Source organism: Martes martes (genome assembly GCF_963455335.1).
Source record: "Martes martes genome assembly, chromosome: 13".
Lineage (NCBI taxonomy): Eukaryota > Metazoa > Chordata > Mammalia > Carnivora > Mustelidae > Martes > Martes martes.
In genome coordinates this window covers 92,769,515-92,792,577 of record NC_137901.1, presented here as the reverse complement: position 1 = coordinate 92,792,577, position 23,063 = coordinate 92,769,515, and the positions used below count along the sequence as shown (strand labels likewise).

At 64.8% G+C, this 23,063-nt stretch overlaps 1 protein-coding gene across 11 annotated transcripts in view; it reads right to left on the bottom strand.

Moving 5' to 3' along the window:
* FBRSL1 (fibrosin like 1) overlaps positions 1-21,796 on the bottom strand; it is a 79,949-nt gene extending 58,153 nt beyond the window's left edge. For 10 of the 11 annotated variants that reach the window (XM_080821284.1, XM_080821276.1, XM_080821275.1 and 7 more), the window contains exons 1-2: positions 21,426-21,796; positions 4,813-5,013 (exon numbers count right to left, since the gene is read on the bottom strand). In XM_080821284.1, the coding sequence (XP_080677410.1) occupies positions 4,813-5,013; positions 21,426-21,704 (480 nt within the window). In that variant the 5' untranslated portion in view covers positions 21,705-21,796. Of the gene's footprint in view, positions 1-1,292; positions 3,927-4,812; positions 5,014-21,425 lie in introns of those variants that run through there. The other variant, XM_080821277.1, reaches the window with a different exon arrangement.
* Positions 21,797-23,063: the final 1,267 nt, after the last annotated feature.

Below are 23,063 nucleotides of genomic sequence, written 5' to 3'. Positions count from 1 at the left end.
CTCCTCCTCAGGGCCCCATCCGCAGATGGGGAGGCGGAGGCAGGAGGCTGACGTGGGGCGGGCTGTAGGGCTCGGAGGGAGACCCCTGCAGAGCACTGCCCCCAGGCTCCTGTCTGCATTCAGGGAGTCCCCTAGAGCAACCCTGGGCCTCCCTCAGACCCACAGCACTCCCAAGGACTCAACCTACACCCAACTTTCAGGTCAAGCTTCCCCCAGTCTACCCACAACAGGGCGGACCATACCCCACACCTCTGGCCTCGAGGCCATGTGAGCTGCCAGGGTCCAAGCCTCTACCCCAGGTCACACAGGTCCCACACAGCCGTGTCCTTTAGCTGGTAAGGTGGCTCACGACATTGGAAGGAGCCACCATCATTTCAAAAATCTCCAAAAACACAGAAAAACTCGTATCACCAGATGCTCTCAGAAACCTCCAAGATCTGGCCACACAAAACCCTCATCTCCTTACAGCAGAAGGTGGCAGCAGCCCCCTCCCGTCCCCGCCCCCGCCCCCCAGGACGTGGCACACCTGGTCTAGTCTCCCGACGGCAAGTGGGTGTCTCCCCAAAGTGCCCTCCCCTTCAGGGTCCTGTCACTTTGAACCCAAGGCTAGCAGGAGCCCCAGGAGACCCCTCTGGGATCAGATGGTTCAGCAAGTAAGCAGGCAAGGAAGAGCGTGGGCCCAGGGGCCCCGTGGGGCTCACTCACAGCGGGGCCGTTCCAGACTGGAAGGGGTGGGCCCAGCCCAGGGGACTCAGTCTCCCGCCCTCCCACAGATCAGCATTCTATTAGTGCTGCTTCCCCCACTCAGGCACTCACGTGCCAGGGCCACATTCCCAGAGCAGAAGGGCTGGAAAGGCAGCAGCTGTGCCCGTTGGCACCTGCCTGGCCCACCCACGAGCCTGCACAGGACCCAGAAGACAGAGATCCCAACACTGCCCCCCTCGGTCAACAGGAGGGAGGGGACGCCGGGAGTACCAGCAATCCAGGACAAATTCTCAGAGGCACTTTCTGTGACACCTAGAAAGAGACCCCTTCCTGAGCAGCGGCTCCGAGGGACACGGCAGGGATGTGGGGGCTGGCTGAGACGGTCTGCTGGGGGACCGTGGCGAGCACGGCCCCCCCGAACGCACAGCACACAGCACGGTGAGCTGTGCCCAGGCTGCGCACCCCTCCCTGGGCAGCCCCATCCCTAGGCTGCTTTCCGCAGCGATCAGGAGGCAGGTCCAGACGCGCAGAAAACCACTTGTCGGAATAAATCACTTCACGTATGACACACACTCACTGATGCGGTCATAAAAATAATGGCACGGCACTTTTTATTTTCTTTAATCAGAAAAATAAGCCCCGCGTTTCTGGGAGACCCTGGGTGAGGACCAGATGCCCGTAAGCCCTGCTCTGGGTGCTGGGCGGCCCCCACACCCAGCCAGTGGGGACCCCGGAGAGCCAGTGTCCTCATGAGCAAATGGGATGGGGGGGGGTGTGCCTCCCAGCCTCCATGAACGGGATCAGCACTGGAGTGGCCGTCGCGGCTCAGTGAGACTAGGCACACAAAGGGCGTCCGGGAGCCTGGCCAGGGCAACCCCCAGGAGCTGCTGCTCCCTCCCCCAGAGATCCTCCTACTCTGGAGGGTCAGAAGTGAGCTCCTTGCCTCATGCCCAGGACTCCAGGAGCACCAGTGTGGGACTGCCCTGAGCCAGAGGTCTGGGGTGAGGAATGGAAAACCCCCTAGCTCAGGCGTGGGATGGGCAGAGGGCAGAGAAAGCCCTGTAGTGTGAGGTCCGTCCCGACGGGGAACGTCCTGGGGGGCCAACAGCTAGGAAGCTGCATGGGGGCTGAGTGGGAGGCCAGGAGGAGGCATTCCGAGAATGGCCCCAACCCTCCTGGTCCAGAGCTAGGGGGACGGGAGACTCTGCCTCTGCTTCAGCGCCTAGCCACTGGGGTGGAGGCGGAGTAGGGGAGTCGGGGGGACACCCTCCTGTCACCAGCAGCTCCTACGTGGCCACAGACAGCCCTGATGCCCCCACGTCCCCTCCCTGCATTCACAGAACACTGGAGATGGACATGCATCGCTGCCCTTTGCAGAGGGGAGGTGAGCGGGACCTGCGGCCTGGCTCCAGCGGGGCCCACATTCTGCCTAGGGGCACGGAATGCACGCCAGCCACATGGGTCAGGGCCCCAGAGTGCAAGGCCTGCAGCTGGCACACCCCCACAGCACGTACACACACACACCACATAGGTGCACGCGCACACACACACACACACACTTGTAGCCTATCACACGGGGCAGGGGGGAGGCGTGCACAGACTCTGACGTACAAGGACACACGGGCACTCGTGAGGCACAGCGAGACACTGAGGAACCCCTCCGATAACCCCAAGCCCTTGGGGGCAGCCGTGTCCACTCTCCTAGGAGCGTGCGTGTCCCAAAGTAGCGGGCACGACGGGGGCAGGCATGGCAGGGAGGTGGGAAGATGCTGGGGGTCCTCTCCTCTCTTCCTGGTGCAGGCGGGCCTCCGCCCGGTAGCAGCCCTCCCGGGGGCTGCCTCTGCTGAGCCTCAGTTTCCAACCGCAAACAGCCCGGCCTGCCCGGAGAAGGCCTCTGGCCAGTGCGGCAGCACATCCGCCCAGCACAGCCACACCCAGGGTGGCCTAGGAAATGGGCATCAGGCTCCAGGACTCACAGACGGGGCCTGGCGGGCCACCGCAGGGGTGGAGGATCGAGTCCGTCGTGACCTCAGGGGCCTGCAGGGACGGCCCAGTGCCAGGAGCGAGAGCTGCGGCTGACGGGCCCGAACCAGGTCCAGCAGCGACCGCCGCGGCTGGCTCGGGGGCCCCAGGAGGGGCCGACGGGGCGGGGCTGGCCGGCCCAGGAGTGAAGGGCGCTCAGGGATGGGGAGTAACGGCTGGGGTTTGCAGGGCTGGCTGGGGCCCAGAAGGGACTGCAAGGGCTGGCAGGGCTGCTTTGGGCCCAGGAGGGGCCGCTTCCGTCGGCAGGGCTGTTCTGGGCCCAGGAGTGGCCGCTTGGGTGGGTGAGGCTGTTCCGGGCCCATGAGTGGCCGCTTTTGTTGGCACGGCTGTCCAGGGCCCAGCAGTGAAGGTTTTGCGGGGCCAGGGTGCTCTGGGGCTTCGACTAATTGCTGGGGCTGACTGAGGCCCAGCAGGGACCCCTGGGGGCGGCTGGGTTGGCCTAGGAGGGACCTCCGGGGCTGGCAAGGGGCTAAGAGAGCCCGCCGGGGACAGCAGCACTGGCCTGAGAGTGAGCTGGTGGGCCGGCGGCGTGGACGCAGCAGGAGGAGTGACTGTGGGGGCCGGCACCGCTGTCCTGAGGATGCCCTGCTGGGCTGGCCACGGAGACAGGGGGCCACCCACGACCGCACGGGCCAGCAGCGGTGCCAGAGGGCCAGGAGGGAGCGCAGGGGCCGGCAGAGGGGACATGGGGCCAGGAGGGAGCGCAGGGGCCGGCAGCGGTGCCACGGCGCCAGCAGGGAGCGCAGGGGCCGGCAGCGTTGCCACGGGGCCAGCAGGGAGCGCAGACGCCGGCAGCGGTGCCTAGGGCCTAGGAGCGCCCATCGTGGCCGGCAAGGCTGAGCCAGGAGTGACTGCTGGGGCCGGCAGTGCTGATCTGGGGCTGGAAGCAGCCGCTGGGGCCGGCAGGGCTGACCTGGGCCCAGAAGTGACCGCCGGGGCTGGCAGGGCTGTCTTGGGCCCAGAAGTGACCGCTGGGGCCAGCTGCGCTGACCCGGGAGTGGCCGCTGGGGCTGGCAGGGCTGCCCGGGGTCCGGGAGAGCCCGACGGGGCTGGCAGCGCTGACACGGGGCTGGGAGTGACCCCTGGGGCTGGCTGGGCTGGAGCTGCTGCTGGTGCTGGGCCGGGCCGTTCTGGTCCCAGTGGTTGGCTGGGAGCGGCCCCCCTTCTGGGGAGCACACCTGCATGGAAGAAAGAGCACGTGTCCACCTGGGCAGGTGTGCCTGCAGACCCCCCAACCAGCCCGGGCCCCGGAGACATGCTGCCCCCTCTCCAGCAGCCCCATCCCCAAGGGAGCCAAAAGTGGAGTGTGAGACACCAAGAAGAACCCCTCTCTGAAAAGGAGGCGCACACCAGCGAGTCCCCGAGGAGGAAAGAGCTGTAGGGCTGAGCCGGCACCTGGGAGAGAGCCCCACGCTCCGGGAGAGAGTCCCCCGGTCCCAGTCTCCCCACCCGATCCCAGCTGGGCTCCGGTGACAGCAAGGATGCCCCCACCCACCCCGCCACCCGCCACCCAGGACTCGGCTCCCGGCCGCTGTGGAGGGAGGCCCCTGGGGTGGGCTGCTCCCTGTACCGGGACCCCTGACCATCAGTCACGTGACACCCCCCCCCCCAAAGATGTGCTGCATTCTACAGAAGGTTAGCAGATGGAAAACACCTGGTGCAGAGCCCGGCCCCCACGCGTTACAGACACCCTGGACACCCCGTGGTCGGCGGAGCCTGACAGACGCAACAGGGCAACGGGGCCGGCCTACCAGCAGGTGCACCCTCCTGCCCCAAGCACACACCCCCCCACCCCCATCCTTGGGCTCCCAGCCTGGCCTCTCTGGCTGTGTCACCCACCGGGGGAAGGTCTTCTGTCTGCTCAGGATCTGGGCTCACGGCGAGCGGCTACCTCGGGCCCCAGTCCATGTGGGCCGCCTACCCCATGCCCAACAACGAAGGAGCACGTTGCCAGGCAGGCCCAGATGCCGACGGTGGTGTCCAGGTGTTGGTGCGGCCCCGAGGGCACCCAGGGGAGAGGGCACAGAGCCCGTGGTTCTGAGTGGGGCAGGGCCCAGCGCTCACCTGCTTGGCGGGCTGCAGTGGGACCTTCTTCTTCCCACGGTCACAGGCAGGCTCCAGGTCCTGCTCGGGGCTGCCAATCTCCAGGGGACGCCCATTCTCACTTGGTTCGGCGGACGGGCAGTTTTCGGACTCACGGGGCTTCTTGGCAAGGCGACGTTCCCATTTCTCCTTCCGCTCATGTGGCTTCAGGGCCATGTCCTTCTGTGAGGGAGGAAGGACAAAGCTGGTTAACTGGCAGTGACCTTGGTGACACCATGCAAGACTGTGCTGTGCTCCGAGGGCGGGTCCCTAGGCATGCGACAGCGCCTACCTGAGGTGTTCACCCCGCCAGTGGGCTGTCAGGACTGGGGGGCTCAGAGGGTGATGTAGAAACAGCTAGACCAGCGGTTAAGCTTCCAAAGGGCCCCCAATCTGTGGCCCAAAATGGAGCAGGTGCTGCACTGGTCCTCCTAGGGGTGCTGCTTGGACTCCTGAGCTGATGGCTGCTGCCACAGCAGCTGACCACTGTCCCCAGGTCCGAAGCCTCCCAGGGGTCTATGTGCCCAACCGCATGCAGCCGGGCACGCTGATACTGTGGAAGCACGTGCTGGGAAACCAGCCCCTGACTCGGCCAGATACACAGAGCTCAGGGACCCTGGAGCCCTGTCCTAGAACAGGGAGTGACAGCCAGCAGGGATTTACTGAGCAGGGGCTGCTGTGCCGATGCCAATCGCAGCAGTGGGGTCCCCACCGCCCCGAGCACAGAGCTCGTCCTGCCAGCGAGCCCAAGGCCCGGGACAGCCTGCCTTCACGGGGCTGAGCAGGCACAGTGTCACCCACCAGCCTCACATCTGGGTCCACGGGGTCGGTAAGAGCTACCATCTCCACCTGGCTGCCGAGGAAGAGGCAAGAACTCACTGGAAGGGACCCAGAAGATTCTGAAAGCATTCACCCGAGGCGGGGAGGAAGGCCTGAATGAAGGTGATGCCCCTGGCTGACGTGTTCCCCCATATCCCAGGTGATATCCTCACAGCCCCCCAGGCGGTGCTTCCTGAGAACCTGTGGGGCAACTGTGGCAGCCTCTTCAAGGCTGGCCTCTGGGCTCAGGTGGGCATGTGGCCCCAGCCAGGCCTCAGGCCACCTGGGCGGGTGGCAGGGAGAACCAAAGCCCCAGTCTAGACGGGGACCTGCTGTGCGTGGCAGGGGAGGTCCTCCAACTTCGAACCACACGCCACCTCCCGGCTGGTGAGAAGGGCCCACAATCCCCAGAACTAGTGAGGGGCACCAGCCCAGCTGGCCAGACTGGAGCCGCCCTTCCGTGCACGGCAGCCCCCGGGACTGTCCTGCTGTGTGTGACCCCACAGCCTGGGCTGGGAGCGAGCAGGCGCGGCTGCACTGGGAGCAGAGGCAGCAGCGGACGCCACGCTTAGCGTGGACGTTCCACACCCCCAGGTTCTCCCGAGGGGCCCACAGCCCCAGCCACACAGATGCAGGCCGGCCCTGTCAGGGCCTCTCCTGTCTGAGGGGACAGTAAGGAGGGACAGGGTACATGAGGAGGGGCTCACCCTGCATCCCCACCCCTTCCCATGGCTCACTGAGGAGCAGGGGAAGGGAGCGGGGCTGGCAGTGGTGCCTGTCCTGGGGCACCCTCAAGGCTGGGAGCCCACCTTAAGTCTGGTGACCAGCTTGGCCCGTGCCACGTGGCTCCGCCCAAAGCTCCACAGGCTCGTACCAGGGCAGCAAGCGGCTCCTGACTCCCCAGACCTGGGAGAGACCCTTCCCCACGCCCGCCATCTAGGACAGCAGACCCCAGGGACATCCACTAGGACAGCAGACCCCAGGGACATCCACAGGCTGTAGCATTTCTGCGGCCTCTCCTGTAGTCCCAGTCAGATGCCTTCATGCCCCCGCTGAACTCCTCCGAGCCCCAGCTCGTCTCAGCCCAAAGGGGCCGCTGCCCCCCACCCCTGACAATGGAACCCTGCTCACTAGACCTCCCGGCTCCTGCCCTGCCTATGGGCATCAGGTCGATTCCGCACTCTGGGGTGCACCCCCCACCCCCCGCATAAACTCAGCTGGACAGCAGGGCAGCCCCAGCTGAGACGCCGAACGTCTCAGGGAGGACTCCTGGGCAGGGCTGGAACCTCCAGAGGAGCAGCAAGTGCAAATGCCCTGAGACGGGGAGAAGCTCCTGCTCCCTCCCGCTCCCTCCCGCTCCCTCCCTCTCTTGCGCCTGCCTCCCGGGCTCCACTGGTCAGCACGGGGCCACAGGCCTCCCCGGGGCAGAAACGAGCAAGTCCCGAGGACCGCAGCTCACTCTGTCTGTGCGGGCACTCCACAGGACACACAAGGGCCCCGCCCCTCACAGTCACAGCTCTCAGGTTCCCTGCCCTGCCTAAGGGCAGGGCTGGGCGATCACAGGTTGTTCCCTCCCACATAGGCCCCCATGGTCCCCTAGCCCTCTGCCGGGAAGCTGCCACCCAACTGCAGGGCCCAGCCCAGCCCCCTCACGGCACATAGGGTCGTCCAAGCAGACGGTGGTCAGCAGTCTGCAGAGAGGAACCAGAGCGACACGCTGTCAAGGGCATGCCAGCCAGGGGTCTGCACAGAGCAGCAGGACGCCCACACACAGTGACCCTCCCACCGAGGACGCAGCTGCCAAGTGTGGAGCCCGGAGGCCCCGAACCCACTGTGGGCGCAGTTCTTCCGGGGGCCGGACAAAACCCGGCACCTGCTCCAGGGGCCAGGCAGGAGGCGCGCTCTCCACCCTGGGGGAGGGTCTGGCTCTTCCTTCTACTCAGGCCTCCAGGGGACCAGAGAAGCCCCCACCGGCCTCCCTCACGCCACAGATCACTTCACAGATTAACATGCTAACGTCCTCCAGAAACACGCTCACGGGTACCCAGAATGTCGGACCCCGTGTCTGGGCCCCTGGGGGACACTGGCCCTGCCACGTGGGCGTGGTCCCAAGGTGGGAGGCTGAGGCGCCCCACCGTGCACGGACACACACATGCGCAACCCACCCCCCCACCCGCCCCCTGCATGCACCAACCCTGCTCTTGGCATCCTGGGTGGGAGGCGGGGCTGGAGTCCCAGAGCAGGATGGGCATCTCAGTGCTGCCGCCACACTATATGGACTCCCAGGCCCCAGGCCACCCCAGCACTAACAGCAGCTTCTCCGGGCCCTGGGGCACACACACCAAACACCCCGCCAGGGCCACCTAGACATGCGTACTACCACAGAAGGCTGCCTGTCCTCTCCCCAGATGCCCACGGGCCCCCTCCCTCTGCAACGAGCGAGCATCCTGTGCTCCAGGACTCCACAACACAGACCTCCTGAGTCACTGTGGGGTGAGCCCCACTCTCTGAGAGAGAGCCACTGGTTCTGAGGCCCTCCCGATCAGGTAAAATCACAGAAATGGTTTCTAGCCTGGGGGACAGGCTCTGAAGTCGCACGTGTTGAGCCCTGGAGTGAGAACAGGCCTGGCCAGTGGTGTATGTGATCAGAAGCGCCAGCAGATACTAACCAGGAACCGTGGGAACAGCCCGGCCCTCGGGACACCTGGCTGGGCCAGAGCAATCTTTCTAACGAGCACTTGTAATCATGACAGAACAGAGGGGACAGACGGCAGGCCAGACACGCCGCACAGCAAGCACGGCGAACCTCCAGTGGCAGGCCAGGCCAGGCCAGGCACTGGGCTCCACAAAGGCCTCCCTCTAGGCCCTGCCCCAGCCCCTTTGAGGGTTCTGGAAGGGCCTCCGGGCAGCCCCAGGCCACTTCTCCAGACACCTGCAATCACATCTTTCCCCCAAAGTATGCATCAGTCAACCACAAATCGTCCAATGCAGCACATTTTCTGTAAACCCGTTGTATCTGGTTTTGTTTTGTTTTTTTTTAAACAAACGAAAAACCTAGACTGTTTGAACCCTTGAAATAGCAGTGACTGGGCTGTCTCCTGCCCTGGACTCAGCCTAGCGGCATCCTGGCCCCAGGGCAAGAGCTCCCGCCTCTGGCAGAGTGGGGGAGCTGGGAAGCCAGTTGCCCCCGGCCCAGCACAGCATGAGCCAGCAGGTGACAGGCCTGGGCCCCGTGCGCACGGAGGGACAGCCACCCCACGGGACCTCTCCTGGCTCAGGCAGGCAAAAGGCCTTGTGCACCAGGACCCAGAGGTAGCCGCCTCCACCCAGCCACTGCCCTGAGAACGACAGGGGCTTCACGGAGCAGCCCCGAGGCTGTGCACCCAAGGGGCTCTTGGTCACAGGATTCAACAGTTCCTGCCACAGGGGCGTCGCCGGGACGTGGCCGGCTGGCCCCCTCCCGGCACGCCAAGGCTGGAGCTGGCCTTCACTTGTGATGCTGACCTTATGTGAGCCTAGGCCTGTTCTGGGGGCTCACCCTAGCTCCGGCACACTCCGCCCCAGTTCTGTCCCCACTGAGCCAGCGGGGTGGGGTGCTGGCCCCGGGTCCCAGGCACAGCTCTGCCTGGACCACAGGGCCTCTGGGTAGGCATGGTCTCCTCATCTGCAGACTGGGGCAGCAGCCATGCCCAGACCGTGCTGGACGCTCCGGGTGCGGCAGGCCCGCAAGAGCAGTGCCTGCCCCCCACAGGCCAGGGCGGGACGGCAAGTAGAGAGAGACTCGGAGCAGACCCCCACAGAGGGGGGCAGCAGGGGGCTGGCGTCGGACTGAGGGGACGCTCGGCGGGCTGCTGGGGGATCCACGCTAGGAGCCTACAGAACCGGGGCGTGCCCACGAGGAAGTAGGCCCTGCCAAGGCTGCAGCGACGGGCTGGGGTGAATCCAGGACCGGCCTGTACCCCTGAGCTGCCGTCCGCCCACAGACTCATCTGTGAGCCCAGAGACCGGGCGGCAGATGCGCCCCGGCGCACCCCAGCACCCGCACACAGAGGGGCCCTAAAAAAGGGGCATGGCCAAGCGCTGAGGCCCACAACCCTTGAGGCCCGAGGCAACAGTCCCACAGTGAAGCCTCCAACGCCCCCCGTAGCAGCCGGGCCCCTGGACCCTCCCCGGACCACAAGGGGGATCTGCCTGTTGTCGTGAAATCAATGATTACATTTTCCTATAGCAATTTTATGGGGTTATCTTTAGCTCCCCTAAACGTCATTACTATGCAGTACCAAGCAGCTCTCTAACCGCACTTGAGTAAGCCAACTGGGCAGAGACAGGAGGAGTTCGAACTGGCAGACCCGGACCCAGATTCTCTCACTGAGGTCTGAGGCTGCGAGGGCGGACGTGCACCGGCCTTTCCGGCTCCCAGATCCTGTGGGCGAAGGCATGGCCGCACCCCTCCAGCCAGGCGGGTGCCCCCTCTGCTCCTGGGGCTGCAGAGCGGCCTCACCCCCACAGAACCCACCCCTCACTGCCAAGCACCGGCACGCTCCTGGTGGCTTGACCTGCCTGACCTTCCCCCCAACCAGCCCACCTCCCCACTTTCCCACCCTGCTTGGCTGAGGCTGCCCGTCTCCCAGAACCTCCGGGACTCGGGGGCCCCCAGAAGACCTCGTGGGCTCCCGGATCAGGCAACAGCCACTGCTCACCCGGCAGGCTGTCCTCCCCAACCCAGAAGCCCTCCAGCGCACACCTGCCCCGGGGCCCTCGGCATAGCTGCCCCCACCCTGCTATCTGTGCAGCTCACTCTCCTTCACCTGCAAGTTCTTTTTTTTTTATAAATAGTCTCTCTCTCTTTTTTTTTAAGATTTTATTTATTTATTTGACAGACAGAGATCACAAGTAGGCAGAGAGGCAGGCAGAGAGAGAAAGGAAGGGAAGCAGGCTCCCCGCTGAGCAGAGAGCCTGATGCGGGGCTCGATCCTAGGACCCTGAGATCATGACCTGAGCCGAAGGCAGAGGCTTTAACCCACTGAGCCACCCAGGCGCCCCCACCTGCAAGTTCCTAACGCAAACTTCAACCCCTACATACACGCCAAGTACAGGCCCAGCCCACACCCCACCTACCTTCTGTGTTGTGACCTACCCCCTCCGGCCCCAGGGACAGACCACGTATACAGGCATCTTCTTCCAAGTGGTCGAGGGGCCTCTCCCCAGGAGAGGTAACCACCCCCCCTCCCAGCTAGGAAGGAGGCAGCCCATGTGTCCACTGCCCACCAGCAACCGGTACACACCCCAGCCCTCCAGAGTTGACCGACTGTCTGTGTATGTTTGGGACTGAGAAGGTTTCCTGGACGTGGGAAAGACACAGAGAAACAGGACATCCTGTGAACCGTAACGGCAGCACTGCCCTACCACAGACCATCTGCACCTGAGTCAGAGAGAGCTGGAGGACAGGACGGCAGTGGGCTGGGGGTGCCGGGGTCCCTCCACCAGGCCAAACTTCCCAGCCCGGGCCACCGCATCAAGGTGCGGCAAGGCCTGGAGCCCCTCAACACCAGCAGCTGAGGAGGTTGGGAGTTGCAGACAGACGGAGAGCCGGCCCGGACAGTGCCCGCGGGCAGCCCCCACCCAGCCGCCCCGGCCTGGCCATGACAACCACATGCAGCCGCCCCCTCCGACTACCATGCCGGGACAGGCATCCTCCCTGACCTGTCCCCTCCTTAGCTCACACCCACACTGGATGGTACTGCTCCCCATCACCTTCCCACCCCCACAGCCCACCCGCTGTCCCTCCACGTAAGGCAGCCTGCCGGAGAGGTCCCTCAGTCCCCCAGGATGACGACAGGGTCCCTGAGGGTAACACGGCCCTCAAGGACCAGCCCCCGAAGGGCTCACTGACACTCCAGCTGTTGCAGAACCCTCTGGAAACTGCCTCGCTCGTGCCCCTCAGTCCCTCTAGGTCCCTCTAGTCCCGGCTCAGAGGACTCCTCCTCAGCACCCCTGCACCAGGCGCCCACAGTGTGCTCCATGCACTGGAACACTGGCCGAGCAGGAGGGCTAGAGGGCAGATGGTCAAAGACCTGGGAGTGGGGGAGCCGGACAGGGAGCACCGTCACCACAGCCTCTGCCGCACCCAGTGCTCAGCACACTAGTGGGAACCCACCCCCAAGGTCTCTGAAGACACTCACTCCTTCCCACGGCCATCCAGCCCCTGCCACGTGCTGAGCGGCTGCTGGGACAGAGGAGGCCACCTGGAAACGGAAGAGACCCACCCACCCTATGGCCTGGGACGAGCTAGACAGATGATGATGGCAACAGGTGCTCTGGACAAAAGCACGAAGGTGGAGGAGGACGGTGGGTGCGGAGCCTGAGGTGAAGAGGCAGCGAGTGAGAAGCGGGCAGGCCCTGCTCTGGGCCCCCCGCCCAGCCTGCACACTGCGGACACACCCTCCTCCCACGTCCATGCACACACACCCCACTGCGACCTCACACTGTGACCCCGTGCTGACCGGCCAGGCTGCGCCTTCATCCGCACTCAACTAGGACCCTCTTGCTCACGGCCACTGTTCTGGCAGCTGGGTGTGGAGGTCGGCCTCTGCCCAAGCCCCCTCCACCCCGCCGAGCCCCTCCACGTGGGGAGGGCACCGTGTGCCCGCCCCTGCCCGTCACAGCTGGCCTCGGGCTCACCGCCCTGCTAGCCCTCCTCAGACTCTGCGGCCTGCTCAGCTGTCACACTCAGAGGGTCTGCCCAGGGAGGTCAGAAGCCAGGGCCACTGTTGCTGAAACATCCAGGCCTGTTTTGTCCTGGGGCGGGGGACACAGAGAACCAACCTCAGGGTTAGCTCAGAGAAGAACACTGGAGAGGGGATGGGGACCAGAGTGTGGGGGGGGTGGTGGCAGGACCATGTGGCAGGCATCACCCCCACTTCCCAGATGAGGAAATCGAGGCCCAGAGCGGGCAGAGGGCTAGCTGGGGCCATGCGGTGAGGAAGAGAAGGGACTTTAGGCCAGGTGTTCAGACTGGGCTGGCTCCCTTCACTGTCCTCCTCGGCTGTCTGGGAGCAGGGGAGGCTCAGAGGAAGCATCCCAGACTCGCTCCTGGAAGATGGGACCAGCACAGCAGGTGCACAGGCCCCAAGACAGGAGTGCCCGGGGCCCCAGGTGAGGGGGTGGGCAGGGCCAGGCCTCATGGAGAATGTGGGTTCATTCCACGGGTGACAGACAGGGGCCCCGGCTTTACCCGGGAGACAGGTCTGCACGAATTCCCGACAAATCCGCCCTGGGCTCCTGGTACCGAGCGTGGGCCCGGCAGCGTGTGGGACGGTGTGGGCTGGGGACCAGCCAGCGGCCTGCCGGTGTCTGAGGACTGGCGCGTGGGGCTGGGGCGAGCGGTTAGGAGACGGCTGCAACCGGTAAGGTCAGAGAGCTGATGGGGGTCATGGCCAATCCCGAAGGTCCCCTGGGGGCTCTAAGTCTGACTTTCAGCATCGCTGCGCATCAGACTGGGCTGTGGCCTCCCGCTCATCCCTGGCAGAGGGGTACGCGTGGCGGCCCTCCAGCAGAGCCACTCACGTGGCCGGCATGGACGGGGGGCTCGGCCCTCCGCACCTGCTGCTTACTCCCTGCTCTCAGCGGAGAACCCTCCCTCGGCTGGGCCCCAGAGGCGCGTACGTGGCTCCTGGCCTGCCACCTGTGGGGCGTCCAGGGAGCAGCGCCCACCCACACGGCTGCTCCCAGGCGGAAGCAGAGCTGGAGGCACGCAGATGTCTCACCAGGCAGAGCATGAGCTGGGCAGGCAGGTGGGCGGGGCACGGGGGGAGGACACAGACGTGCCCTACCAGGCCAGCCTGGTCCCCCCCCCGACCCCACACGTGTGCACACACACTGACTGCCACTGGAGAGACAGGCAGGGGTGGTCTACATGCTGGGCTGGGTACCAGGTTCCGGAATCAGCTCTCCCCCACACGCGGCTTCAAACAGAAGCCTGGTACACACAGTCCTGGGGAGCTGAATAAGGCTGGTAACTCGTTGGCGAGTTTTCTTTCTTTAGCTCCTCGGGCAAATCGGGGCACCAGAGCAGTCTCCACATGGAACTGGAACCAGACACCACATTTGTCCAAAGTCCCCAAAGCACTCAATTCCATGTGGGTTTCAGATTCTGGCTCCCAAGGGAGAAAGCGCCTCGGGTGCCCTTGGGGCCCCAGCCCGGCCGCCTCACCGACCCTCTCCAGGTATCCCAGCCCTGCCGGGCGCCTTGCTAGCCAATGCCAGGCCTATGCAGCCTCCTCCTGAGCTCCCAATTTCTTTGCAGGCACTCACTCGCCACTCTGGTTACCTATCTGAATCCTGTCTGGAGCCGACCCGGTAGCTGGCGTAAGAGTCTGGCACGCAGTAGGTGCTCAATAAAGGCTCAGAGAATCAGGATGGGAAGAATGGATCCAAACACTCCCTGCTGGCCAGCGGTCCCCTCCAGAGGCCTACAGCTCCACATGTGAGCCTGGCCTGGCCCTCGGCAACCATGGCCTGGACCCCAGTGAACAAGAGACAGTAAGAAACCATCCGGACCAAGGGTCCAGGTGATAGGGGGCTGCTGCGGGCTGAGTGAAGAAAGCCACAGCTCGGTTTATCTAACCCAGTGTTGGAGAGCTCTGACTGGGACATGGTCTGGCTGCCCAGACTTCCGAGAGGCCTCATGGAGGCTGCACTAAGGGGCTCTCGGCAGAGCGCATGGGTGGGTGACCACAGCCTGGGTGGTGCGGCTGTGGCCGGGCCGACTAACCACTCTTCCACCCTTGGCGATCAGCAAAAGCCTGGTGCCTCGGCCACCTCTCCAGTTTCCCTAATGGGGCTGACCATGGCCCCCCCCCCTGGAAGCTCCATGCAGAGCACGTGAACCACAGGGGTCAAGGCCAGGATGACAGTGGCTCCCAGCAGGCGCCCTGCCAGGTCACTGTGCAGTTGCTGGCACTTGGGCTGCCCCGAGAACATGACACAGCCAAGCCCACAGTGAGGGTGATGTCCAGCCTCCAGTGTCCTTCCTCCAGACAGCAGCCACTGCCCACCTGAACAGAACACAGGGGGACAGGGCCTAAGGCCTCACCACCTGCCAGCTCACGGGCAGTCCTGCTCGGCAGCAAGCGCCCCAGGCCGGCCTGCTCTGGGGTGGGGGGAAGGGGTGAGGGGCACCCTGCTGACCCTATATTTCCAGCAAGCTGGGTCCCCGGATCCTTTACTCAGTACCTGCCCCCCACCACCACACCCTGAGCTGACTCGGGTCTCTGACTGGCCACCAGCAAATGCAGCTGGAACGCTGGGGCGACAAGTGTGGAGAGGAGCTGCTGGTTCCCACGCCATTCGGACTGCTCCAGAACACAAGAGAAGATGCCGCAGACACAAGACGGTCTCAGGCTAACGTATCCAAGAACATGGTGCTAAAAACCCAGCTACAAGCTCACACCAGACTGCCCCCATTGCCTGGCGTTCAGGGACAGCCCGACCTCACTGGCTCCAGAGAACAATGACAACCATCAAAGAGGGTGCGTCAGGCCCACTGCTCACTTCTGCTCTAGTCCAGACACTTCCCAGGCAAGACACCATGGCCGCGTGGAAAGTGGCACACAGCCATGCTGAGTCGGGGGAAGCAGGATAAGCCCACCGGAAAGGATGCCATGGAGGTGCTGAGAGGCCACAGGACAGGAAAGGAGATGAGCGGCGACGGCACTATGTTCCCAGCGGACCCCACAGTGGCCAACGGGAAACCTTAGACACTCCACTGGGCAAGCGTTGGAACGGACAAGGGAACCTGCTGGTGCCCAGGTAGGAGCACGGCGGCAGCCAATCAGAAAGCAGAGTGACCGAGGCAGGTGAGACAACCGCGCAGACCCTCCGCCTGGTGCCACAGCCGAGGACAGCTGCCTCTCCAGGTATCAAGTGAGCAGCGCCGCACGGCAGACCCCCTGCCCCAGCCCCAGGTCTGGGAGCTGCTCCCTGGAAACAAGCATGTGTGCAAGGAGGTTCTGGTGGGGAGACGTCCACAAGGGAACGACACCGCCTGAGTCCTCGTGGGAGGGACAAGGAACAGAGAATAAGCTGGAACGGGTCAGGGGTGGCCCAGACACAGGGCTGAAGGCTCCCTGCCGGGGAAGGGGGAGTTTATGACCAGACAGTTGAGTCACCTGACACTTGGGGAAACGATCTTCCGGGCAGAGCAGTTAGCCAGGGCCAGAAGTGTGTCCCTGTGTCTGTCTGACGATTCTCTGGCAAGGGGACAGTGGGGGGGGGGGGGCTCAATGTGGCGGGAGCTACAGGAGTGAGGGACTGTGGTGGGGCATGAAGGAGGCCACGGCAGAGGCAGGCCCAAAGAGCTAAGGCGGTGGTGGGGACGGGACGAGTCTTGTGAACTCATGAGTGTTTGCTGTCTGCTCTGGTGTGTGTGGGGGGACAGGGTGACTGTCCTGCAGCAGGCCCAGAACAACGAACAGAGAACATGAGGCCCTATGCTCAAGCTCCAGGAATGCGGTTTCACCAAGTGTGACCAAGGGGTCACATGGAGGCCTGTCCTCTGCTCTGTCCAGGTCACAGAGTTGCTGCCCCAGATGAGGTCTGGAGCACAGACACACAGTTACACACGTATGCCAGCAAGGACACAGCACACACATATGAACCCATGTGCACACACACCTGGACTTGCGGTGGACCTGAGACTCTGGCTAGAAACTCCAAGCAGGGCAGGGGGACGGAGGGCTGTGGCCTGCCGCAGGGGTGCCCCCATGACCCCTGCTGCCCATTCTGGGTAAAGCCAACCCTCTGGCAGATGAGGCCCACGGCACCCACAGTGAGGTGCGGGCAGCCTGTATGGGCTCAGCAGGGTGCACGTGGGGAGACACGGGGCCCCCACCTTTGCCGCCATCAGTCCCATACCACGCTCACAGATGCTGGGGCTCAGTGTGGGCAGGACAGAGAAACTGAGGCCCACAAGCTACAAGTGCTGTGTATGTGAGCCCCAGCCAGAGAGAAGCAGGGCAGTGGACTGGGGTGACGGAGGCCAGGAAACAGCCCCGGCCCACTGGCCAGGGGCTCCAGACCCTCAGCTGTACCCAGGGCCGGGTAGGGACAACAGGCTGGCCAGGAGGCCCAGGGCCACCTCCACTGCGCTGTGCCAGAGTGCGTGAACCTTCACGCCATGGCCCCGCCGCCCGTGACAGGCGGGCAATGACAGAGCAGCCTGTGCGTAGCCACAGGCCCTGCAGACCATCTGCGATGCCGGCCAGGCTCAGAGGGGCAGCCCTTCCCCAGAGGTCAGGCAGCTGGCCCAGGGCCGCCCAGGAAAGGCCGTCCATTTAGATGCTAGGGAGGCCGCTGTCCGCTCTACTCAAGCTCACACATTTCCCGAAAACGCGACCCAAGTCTGGGTGAAGACTCACCAGATTCCTGTCGTCTGGCACCGTGGTGGGCGGATTCCAGACGAGAACTTTGCCCCCCCTTCAGTTTTCTCAACCACCAAGTGGGTGCGTGAGGACGGTGCCCTCAGCGGCTGTCAATGTCACCACTGCTCCCACCACACGCCTTCTCACGGCAGACACCGACCCACGCAACTGGAAAGCCCAGGCCAGGCTCCCACCCCACCCCCACCTGTCTGCCCAGGCCAGGGAGCCCACATCTACACAGGCGGGGGAGGCTATGCAATGGCGTTGTGCTCACCAGCCGGCACGCGGGGTCCCCCTTGGAGGGAGCAGCCCCTCCCCCACGGCAGCCCTCAGGAGGAACAGGGGAGCAGACTAATGCCAGCCTAGGCAGGTTCCAGGTTCGGTGCCCTACCTCCGTTCCATGACTGCAGGCAAAGCGTTCCTGCTCTCCGGGCCTCAGAATCCCCAAGTGGAGAGCAGGGGGCAGCCTGGAGGAGCTCTGGTCAGTGGGCGTGGTCGCTCCCAGCCGACAGCTCCTCTCAGCACCGACTCTCCTCTGTCCCCCTCCTTGGAGGGCTGGGCCGGGCAAACATGCAGCCCCCCAGATCAAGGCCCCCACAGGAGGGACCCGTGGTGTAGGCTTCAGCACATGGGCAGTGGGGCCACATCCTGGCCCCCACACTCCTGGCCCTTAGCAAGCAGACCTAGCATGATCGTGTGCCCCTTGCCCAGGGGGACACTGAACACCAGCTTCAGAACCACTACCACTGAGCCCTCTGCACAGGCTTGAGGGAGTCCTGCTGTCCTGCAGGGCCACCACCCATCAGAACGCAAACAGCCTCCAGTGCCTGCCCTGAGACGCACAGCCCAGCCCCAGCGTCCTAAGCCTGGGGAGAACTGAGTTACTTCCAGCAGAGATGCACAGTATGCCCCCGACATCACCCGAAGCTGGGAGCTGGGCAGGCAGGCCAAGAGCACGAGCCCACACGGCCATTCACCTGCTGATGTGGCCACAGGGAAGCCCGGCCGGGTGTCTCAAGCACAGCTGTATGCAGCAGGTCATGTCTGGGTTTAGGTGTCCGTTTTATGGACTATCCAAGTTAACATGTAGCGATCGGCGTGGGAAACAGAATTACAGACACGAAATCACCGGTCACCACAGCTAAAACTTGGGCTGTTTCCTTTTCGTTCTTTACTCCTGGATACGCGTCTCCTAACCCTCACACAGACATGGTGGACAACCCTTTCTTTCTAGCAAAAAAAGGCGAAATACGCTACTAGGGCCCGTGTGGTTCTACCCGCACAACATACTGTGAAAAGGCCAGAAGCTGGCCAGGGTAGTTACCACAGGAGGTCACAGCTGGAACTGAAAACTGTTTCAGACTATATGTGTTCACTGATGTTGATCTTCGAACCAGCTGAAGGTGTCTCGCTGTTCTGAGACAAACCAGCGGAGAACCACACAAATGCCAAACCAGAAGGGTGGTTTCCAGCAGGTACGGGCGGAACACGTGCTCGCAAGAAGTAGGCAGTGCACAGACAGAGCCTGAAGGGGAAGCGCTGGTGCCCAGGCGTGCGGCCAGCCCTGATGGAAATGCTGGGGGGCACACGGTAGGTCTGCCTGCAAAGTGGATCTCCTGGGAGACTCAGGGGCTTACACTGTGGCCTAACGGTTCCCTTTGCCATGAGGGAGGGTGGGTCGAGAGAACCTCAGTTCTGCCCTGGCCTGTCCCCCAAGGGCCTTCTCATCACCTCTGCAGGCAGAGATGTTACAGGATCCAGGACAGCAAGAAACATCCACCTGTCCCTAACATTCCTGGTCAGAGAGAGAAAGACAGCCTCTGTCCCCACCGAACCACAAGACCCCTGCTCCGCTGCCGCCTGCTCCCACCCTGCTGAACAGAATCAGAACGCTGACGGAGGACCAGGGCCGAGATGGGCACCCCCTGCCCAGCCCGTAGCCTCTGCACACCCTCAGCTCACACCGCGAGCTCCCGCCATCCACCTCCACGCCCAGGCCTTGGACACACTGTGAGCCCGGCCAGACCGGGAGCCCTCTCCTCAGCTGACACCACCATGTCACATGCGTGTGTCCCCAGCATTTCACATAAGTGGCCTGTGATCCTCTTAGACACCAGAGGCAGGGACTCATCCTCTCTTCCCGGCAAACACAGGTGCACAGGGAGGTACTGGAAGGGTGGGGTCAGGGACCTGCCTGGAGCATGGGTGGCGGGGGAGGCTGCATCCTTAGGATAAAGGTAAGAAGAACTCTTGGACACGGGCACTCTCAAACCTCCTGAGCAAGTCTACACCTGACATTTGGGTGTTCATGCCCCGGGGGTGACAGCAGCGCACATCCCTGTGGCATGCAGCCCTGGCAGAGCTCTGACACTGGGTGGGGGGCTTGACGTTTGTGGCACTGCGCCTCGGTGTCCCCATCTGTACAGCGCAGTCTGAGGACACGCAGACTCAGAACCGTGCCTGGTCAGGTACATGTTCACTGTGTGCTGCTACTTGGTGTCCTGAGGAATTATCTGAACTCTGGGGAAAACTACCACGCTTCAGCAAGAAGTGAGCCCAAACAAGAGAGCCAAACTGGAAGCTGTGACTTGTGCAGAAGCCCCGGACTTTCCAAGGCAGGCGGGTCCTCCCTGGCTCAGCGGGGCAGGAAAAGGCACAATGGTGCTGTGGCCGGGTGAACACCGAGCAGCCAGCAGACTCAGTCTATGGCCGGACCCGCAGAAGCCCCCACGCCCAAGGCTGCACTGAGAGTCCCCGATGCCGGAGGGGTGCGGTCAAGGCTGCTGCGGGCTCATTTCAGCGGGGGTGCAGACGGACTTCTGGCACCACCTTCCTCAACAGCCGTTCTCCTCCCACGTGCTCCCTCCACAAACACGTATGGGGCACGGGGACCATCACAGAAACACACTAGACAGACATGTGCCTGCTCTCTTCCAGCTTACAAGTTCGGGTGGGGAGAGAGTCAAAAAAGAGTCACTCCCTAGATGGCTTCAGAGAGTGGTCACTGACAGGAAGGAAAGTGGGAGGTGGGCAGGTGTGGGTGGGGAGGTCACTGGAGAGGGCGCGAGTAATGTCTGTGCTGAGACTCGAGGGTCCAAACAACCTGGGACCAAAGGGCCCGAGGCAGCAGAATCTCCGAGGGGCTAACATGCCTGCGTGAGAGGCCGACATGCAGGGCCCTGGAGACCACAGTCAGGACTGTCTCGTGCCCACCTGGCAGGGCAGGCTTGCACCTGGAAGGTGGCCGGAGGAACCACTCTCCGAAGCTGCGGCGCTGAACTTGGCCACCCCTTCCCATTCAGAGCTGTGGCACGTGCCACCCCTGCCAGAGTGTCTTAGCTGGGGACCCCCTGATCCGGGAGCCATCTAGGGCCCCCCAGCTGTACACAAAGAGGACCGGGGCGGGGGTGGGGGCTATGTGGTTGACATAAGTGCCCCACCTCCAGGCATGATCCACCTGCCCAGACAGAAAGCAGCACACCTGTCCCGAAGCCATGTCCCCCTGGCTGCCAGCACCTGACACTGAGGCTCTCCACAGACCTGGCCCACCTCAGGGAGAGGGGTCACTACAGGGACCTCTCCCGAAAGCTCAGCCTCCGACTAGGGATCCCAGGCCACTGGCTCCCGAGCCCCAGAAAAAAGGAAGGGGGGCTGTTAACTGGGCAATCTCTGGGACCCCCAAACCCAGCGGAAGCCGGTGGCCCCTAGTTAGTGCTGCACGGGGCCCCTGGAGGGGGCGGGGGCGGGGGGGGGATGCTGGCTGGCTAGGCTGGCAGGATTGTGGGGTCTGACTTCTACCCAGTTCTAGGAGACCCCACTGGCCAAATCTGACAGTCAGTACTCATTCCCTTCTCAACTCACCTGGGTTCGCGCAAGAAGGGCAGTATTTGCTGAGCAAATATTGCCCCGGATAACTCAGCCAGAGAAGCGGTTTTTTTTTTTTTTTTTTTTTTTTTGCCGTCCTACTGACCAGCCAGTGAAGCGGCAGTCGGGAGAGGGGTCTCAGGAATCCCCCTGCCTGTCTCCGTCTGAACAGAAACCTCGGGCAGGAGAGGAACGGGAAGAATCCCGAAGTACCCACTCCGCCACCGCCTTCCCCAGGACCGGCCGCGCTCACCCCCGGCCCGTCCTGAGCCCAGCCAAGCGGTATTTCGAAGACAGAAAACAGCTGAAAAAGAGGCGCGCGTGCGACCGGCGGCGTTCGGCCGGAGAGAGCCCTCCCGAACCTTTTCTCCCCCGCCGCCTGCCCGGCCCCCAGCAGCGACCTGCGCCGCGCGCGGGGCCCACGCGGCCCGGCAGCCCTAAGGGGTGGGTGTGCCGCCGCCCCGGGAGCGCCCCGCCCGCCGCCCCACCTACCTCCAAGGCCTCGAGCGTGCTGAAGCTGGCGATGGCGAAGCCGTCGATGACCTCCTCCTCCTGCGAGCTGGACTCGCGGCGGCGGCGGCGCGGGGGGCGCACGGCGGCGGCGCGGGGCGGGGGCGCGCGGGGCAGGCCCGCGTTCTCCTTGCCAGGCCCGGGCTCGGTCTCGTCGCCCGACGACGCGCTCTGGTCGCGGGCGTCGCGGGCCGCCTCCCGGCGCCGGCCGCGGTCCCGCTGCGCGCGCGAGCGCCGGCTCTGGCGGACCTTGGCCTCCATGGTGCGCGGTGACCTTGCGGCCGCGCCGTCGGGCTCCCGCGCTCCCGCTGCCGCTGCCGCTGCGCTACGCGGCGCCGCCGGGCTCGGTGCGGGCCGCGCGGGCTCGGGCCCTGGGCGGCGGCGGGCGGCAGGCCGGGCCGGGCATGCCGCGCGGGGTCCCTCAGCCCCGGGCCCGGCGCGGCCTGGGAGCCCCGGCGCGGGCGGCCGCGCGCATCGGCGGGGCGGCCGGCGCTTAGCGGCCCCGGGCCGCGGCCCCGGGGGCGCGCCTCATGCGCGGCGGGCGGCGGCGGCGGGCGGAGCGCGGGCGGGGCGGGTCCCGGGCTGAGGCGCCGCGGCCCGTGAGGCGCAGGTTCAGGCTGACGCGGAGGCTGAGGCTGAGGCTGAGGCGGCGGCGGCGGCGCCCGGAGCAGATAACAACTGACGTACTTCCGCCCGGCAGCCAGCGCCAGAGGAAGTGGGCGCTCCAGCCGAGTCCGGCGCCGGCCCCGCCCCGGCCCCGCCCCGGCCCCGCCCCGGCCCCGCCCCGACCGCGCCCCGGCCCCGCCCCGGCCGGCCCGCCCCGCCCCCGGCCGGCGAGACCCCGCCCCCGGCCGGCGAGACCCCGCCCCGTGCGCGCTGTCCTCCGCCGAGCTCCGCCCCAATTCCTGCAGGCTCCGCCCCCCGAGGAGCGACCGAAGGCCGCGCCTCTTCCCCGGGCTCGGCCGGCACCTGGGCCGGGGCCCCTTCACGTGGGCGGCACGGGGTCCAGGGGCGTCTGCCCTTCTCCAACCTCGGCCTCACCACGGAAAAGTGATGGGGGGGGAGGGGGGCTGCTCCAGCCAAACCCGACACGTGGGCCGAGGGGCAAGCTCAGCGTCTCCCCCGAGCTGGGGGCTGGGGTGGGGGTGGGGGCTTACTGGGGGGGGGGCTTCTCCCGGGCACTGCAAGTCCTGCCACGTGGGATGTGTGCAGAAGGGGGACGGACTGCCCCTTGCCGGAGAGGGAGCGAGTGAAGGCCGGGCGAGTTTCCCGGCCTCCCACTACCCAAAGCCAGCAGGGCACCCCCTGTCTCCGTGCGGCCCCCTGCCCCTCTCCGGCAGGCAGGCGCTTGGCCGCAGGCTCTCCGCTCCCGGAGCTCTCCACGGCCGCCTCCCCGCTGCAGTTCTAGGCGCAGCGCTCCCCGTCCCTCTCCAGGTCGGGTTGCTCAGATTTTAGACTAGGGCAGCCCTCCTGAGACCAGAGGTCCAGACCCCAGAATGGTCCAGACCCCAGAATGCACCCTCAATGCGAACCAGGCAGCCCTGGGCCCTGGGCTGCCTGGTTCGCATTGAGACAGCAGGTTCGGCTGTAGGGGTTACTCCCCACCGAGTGTTACCGGAG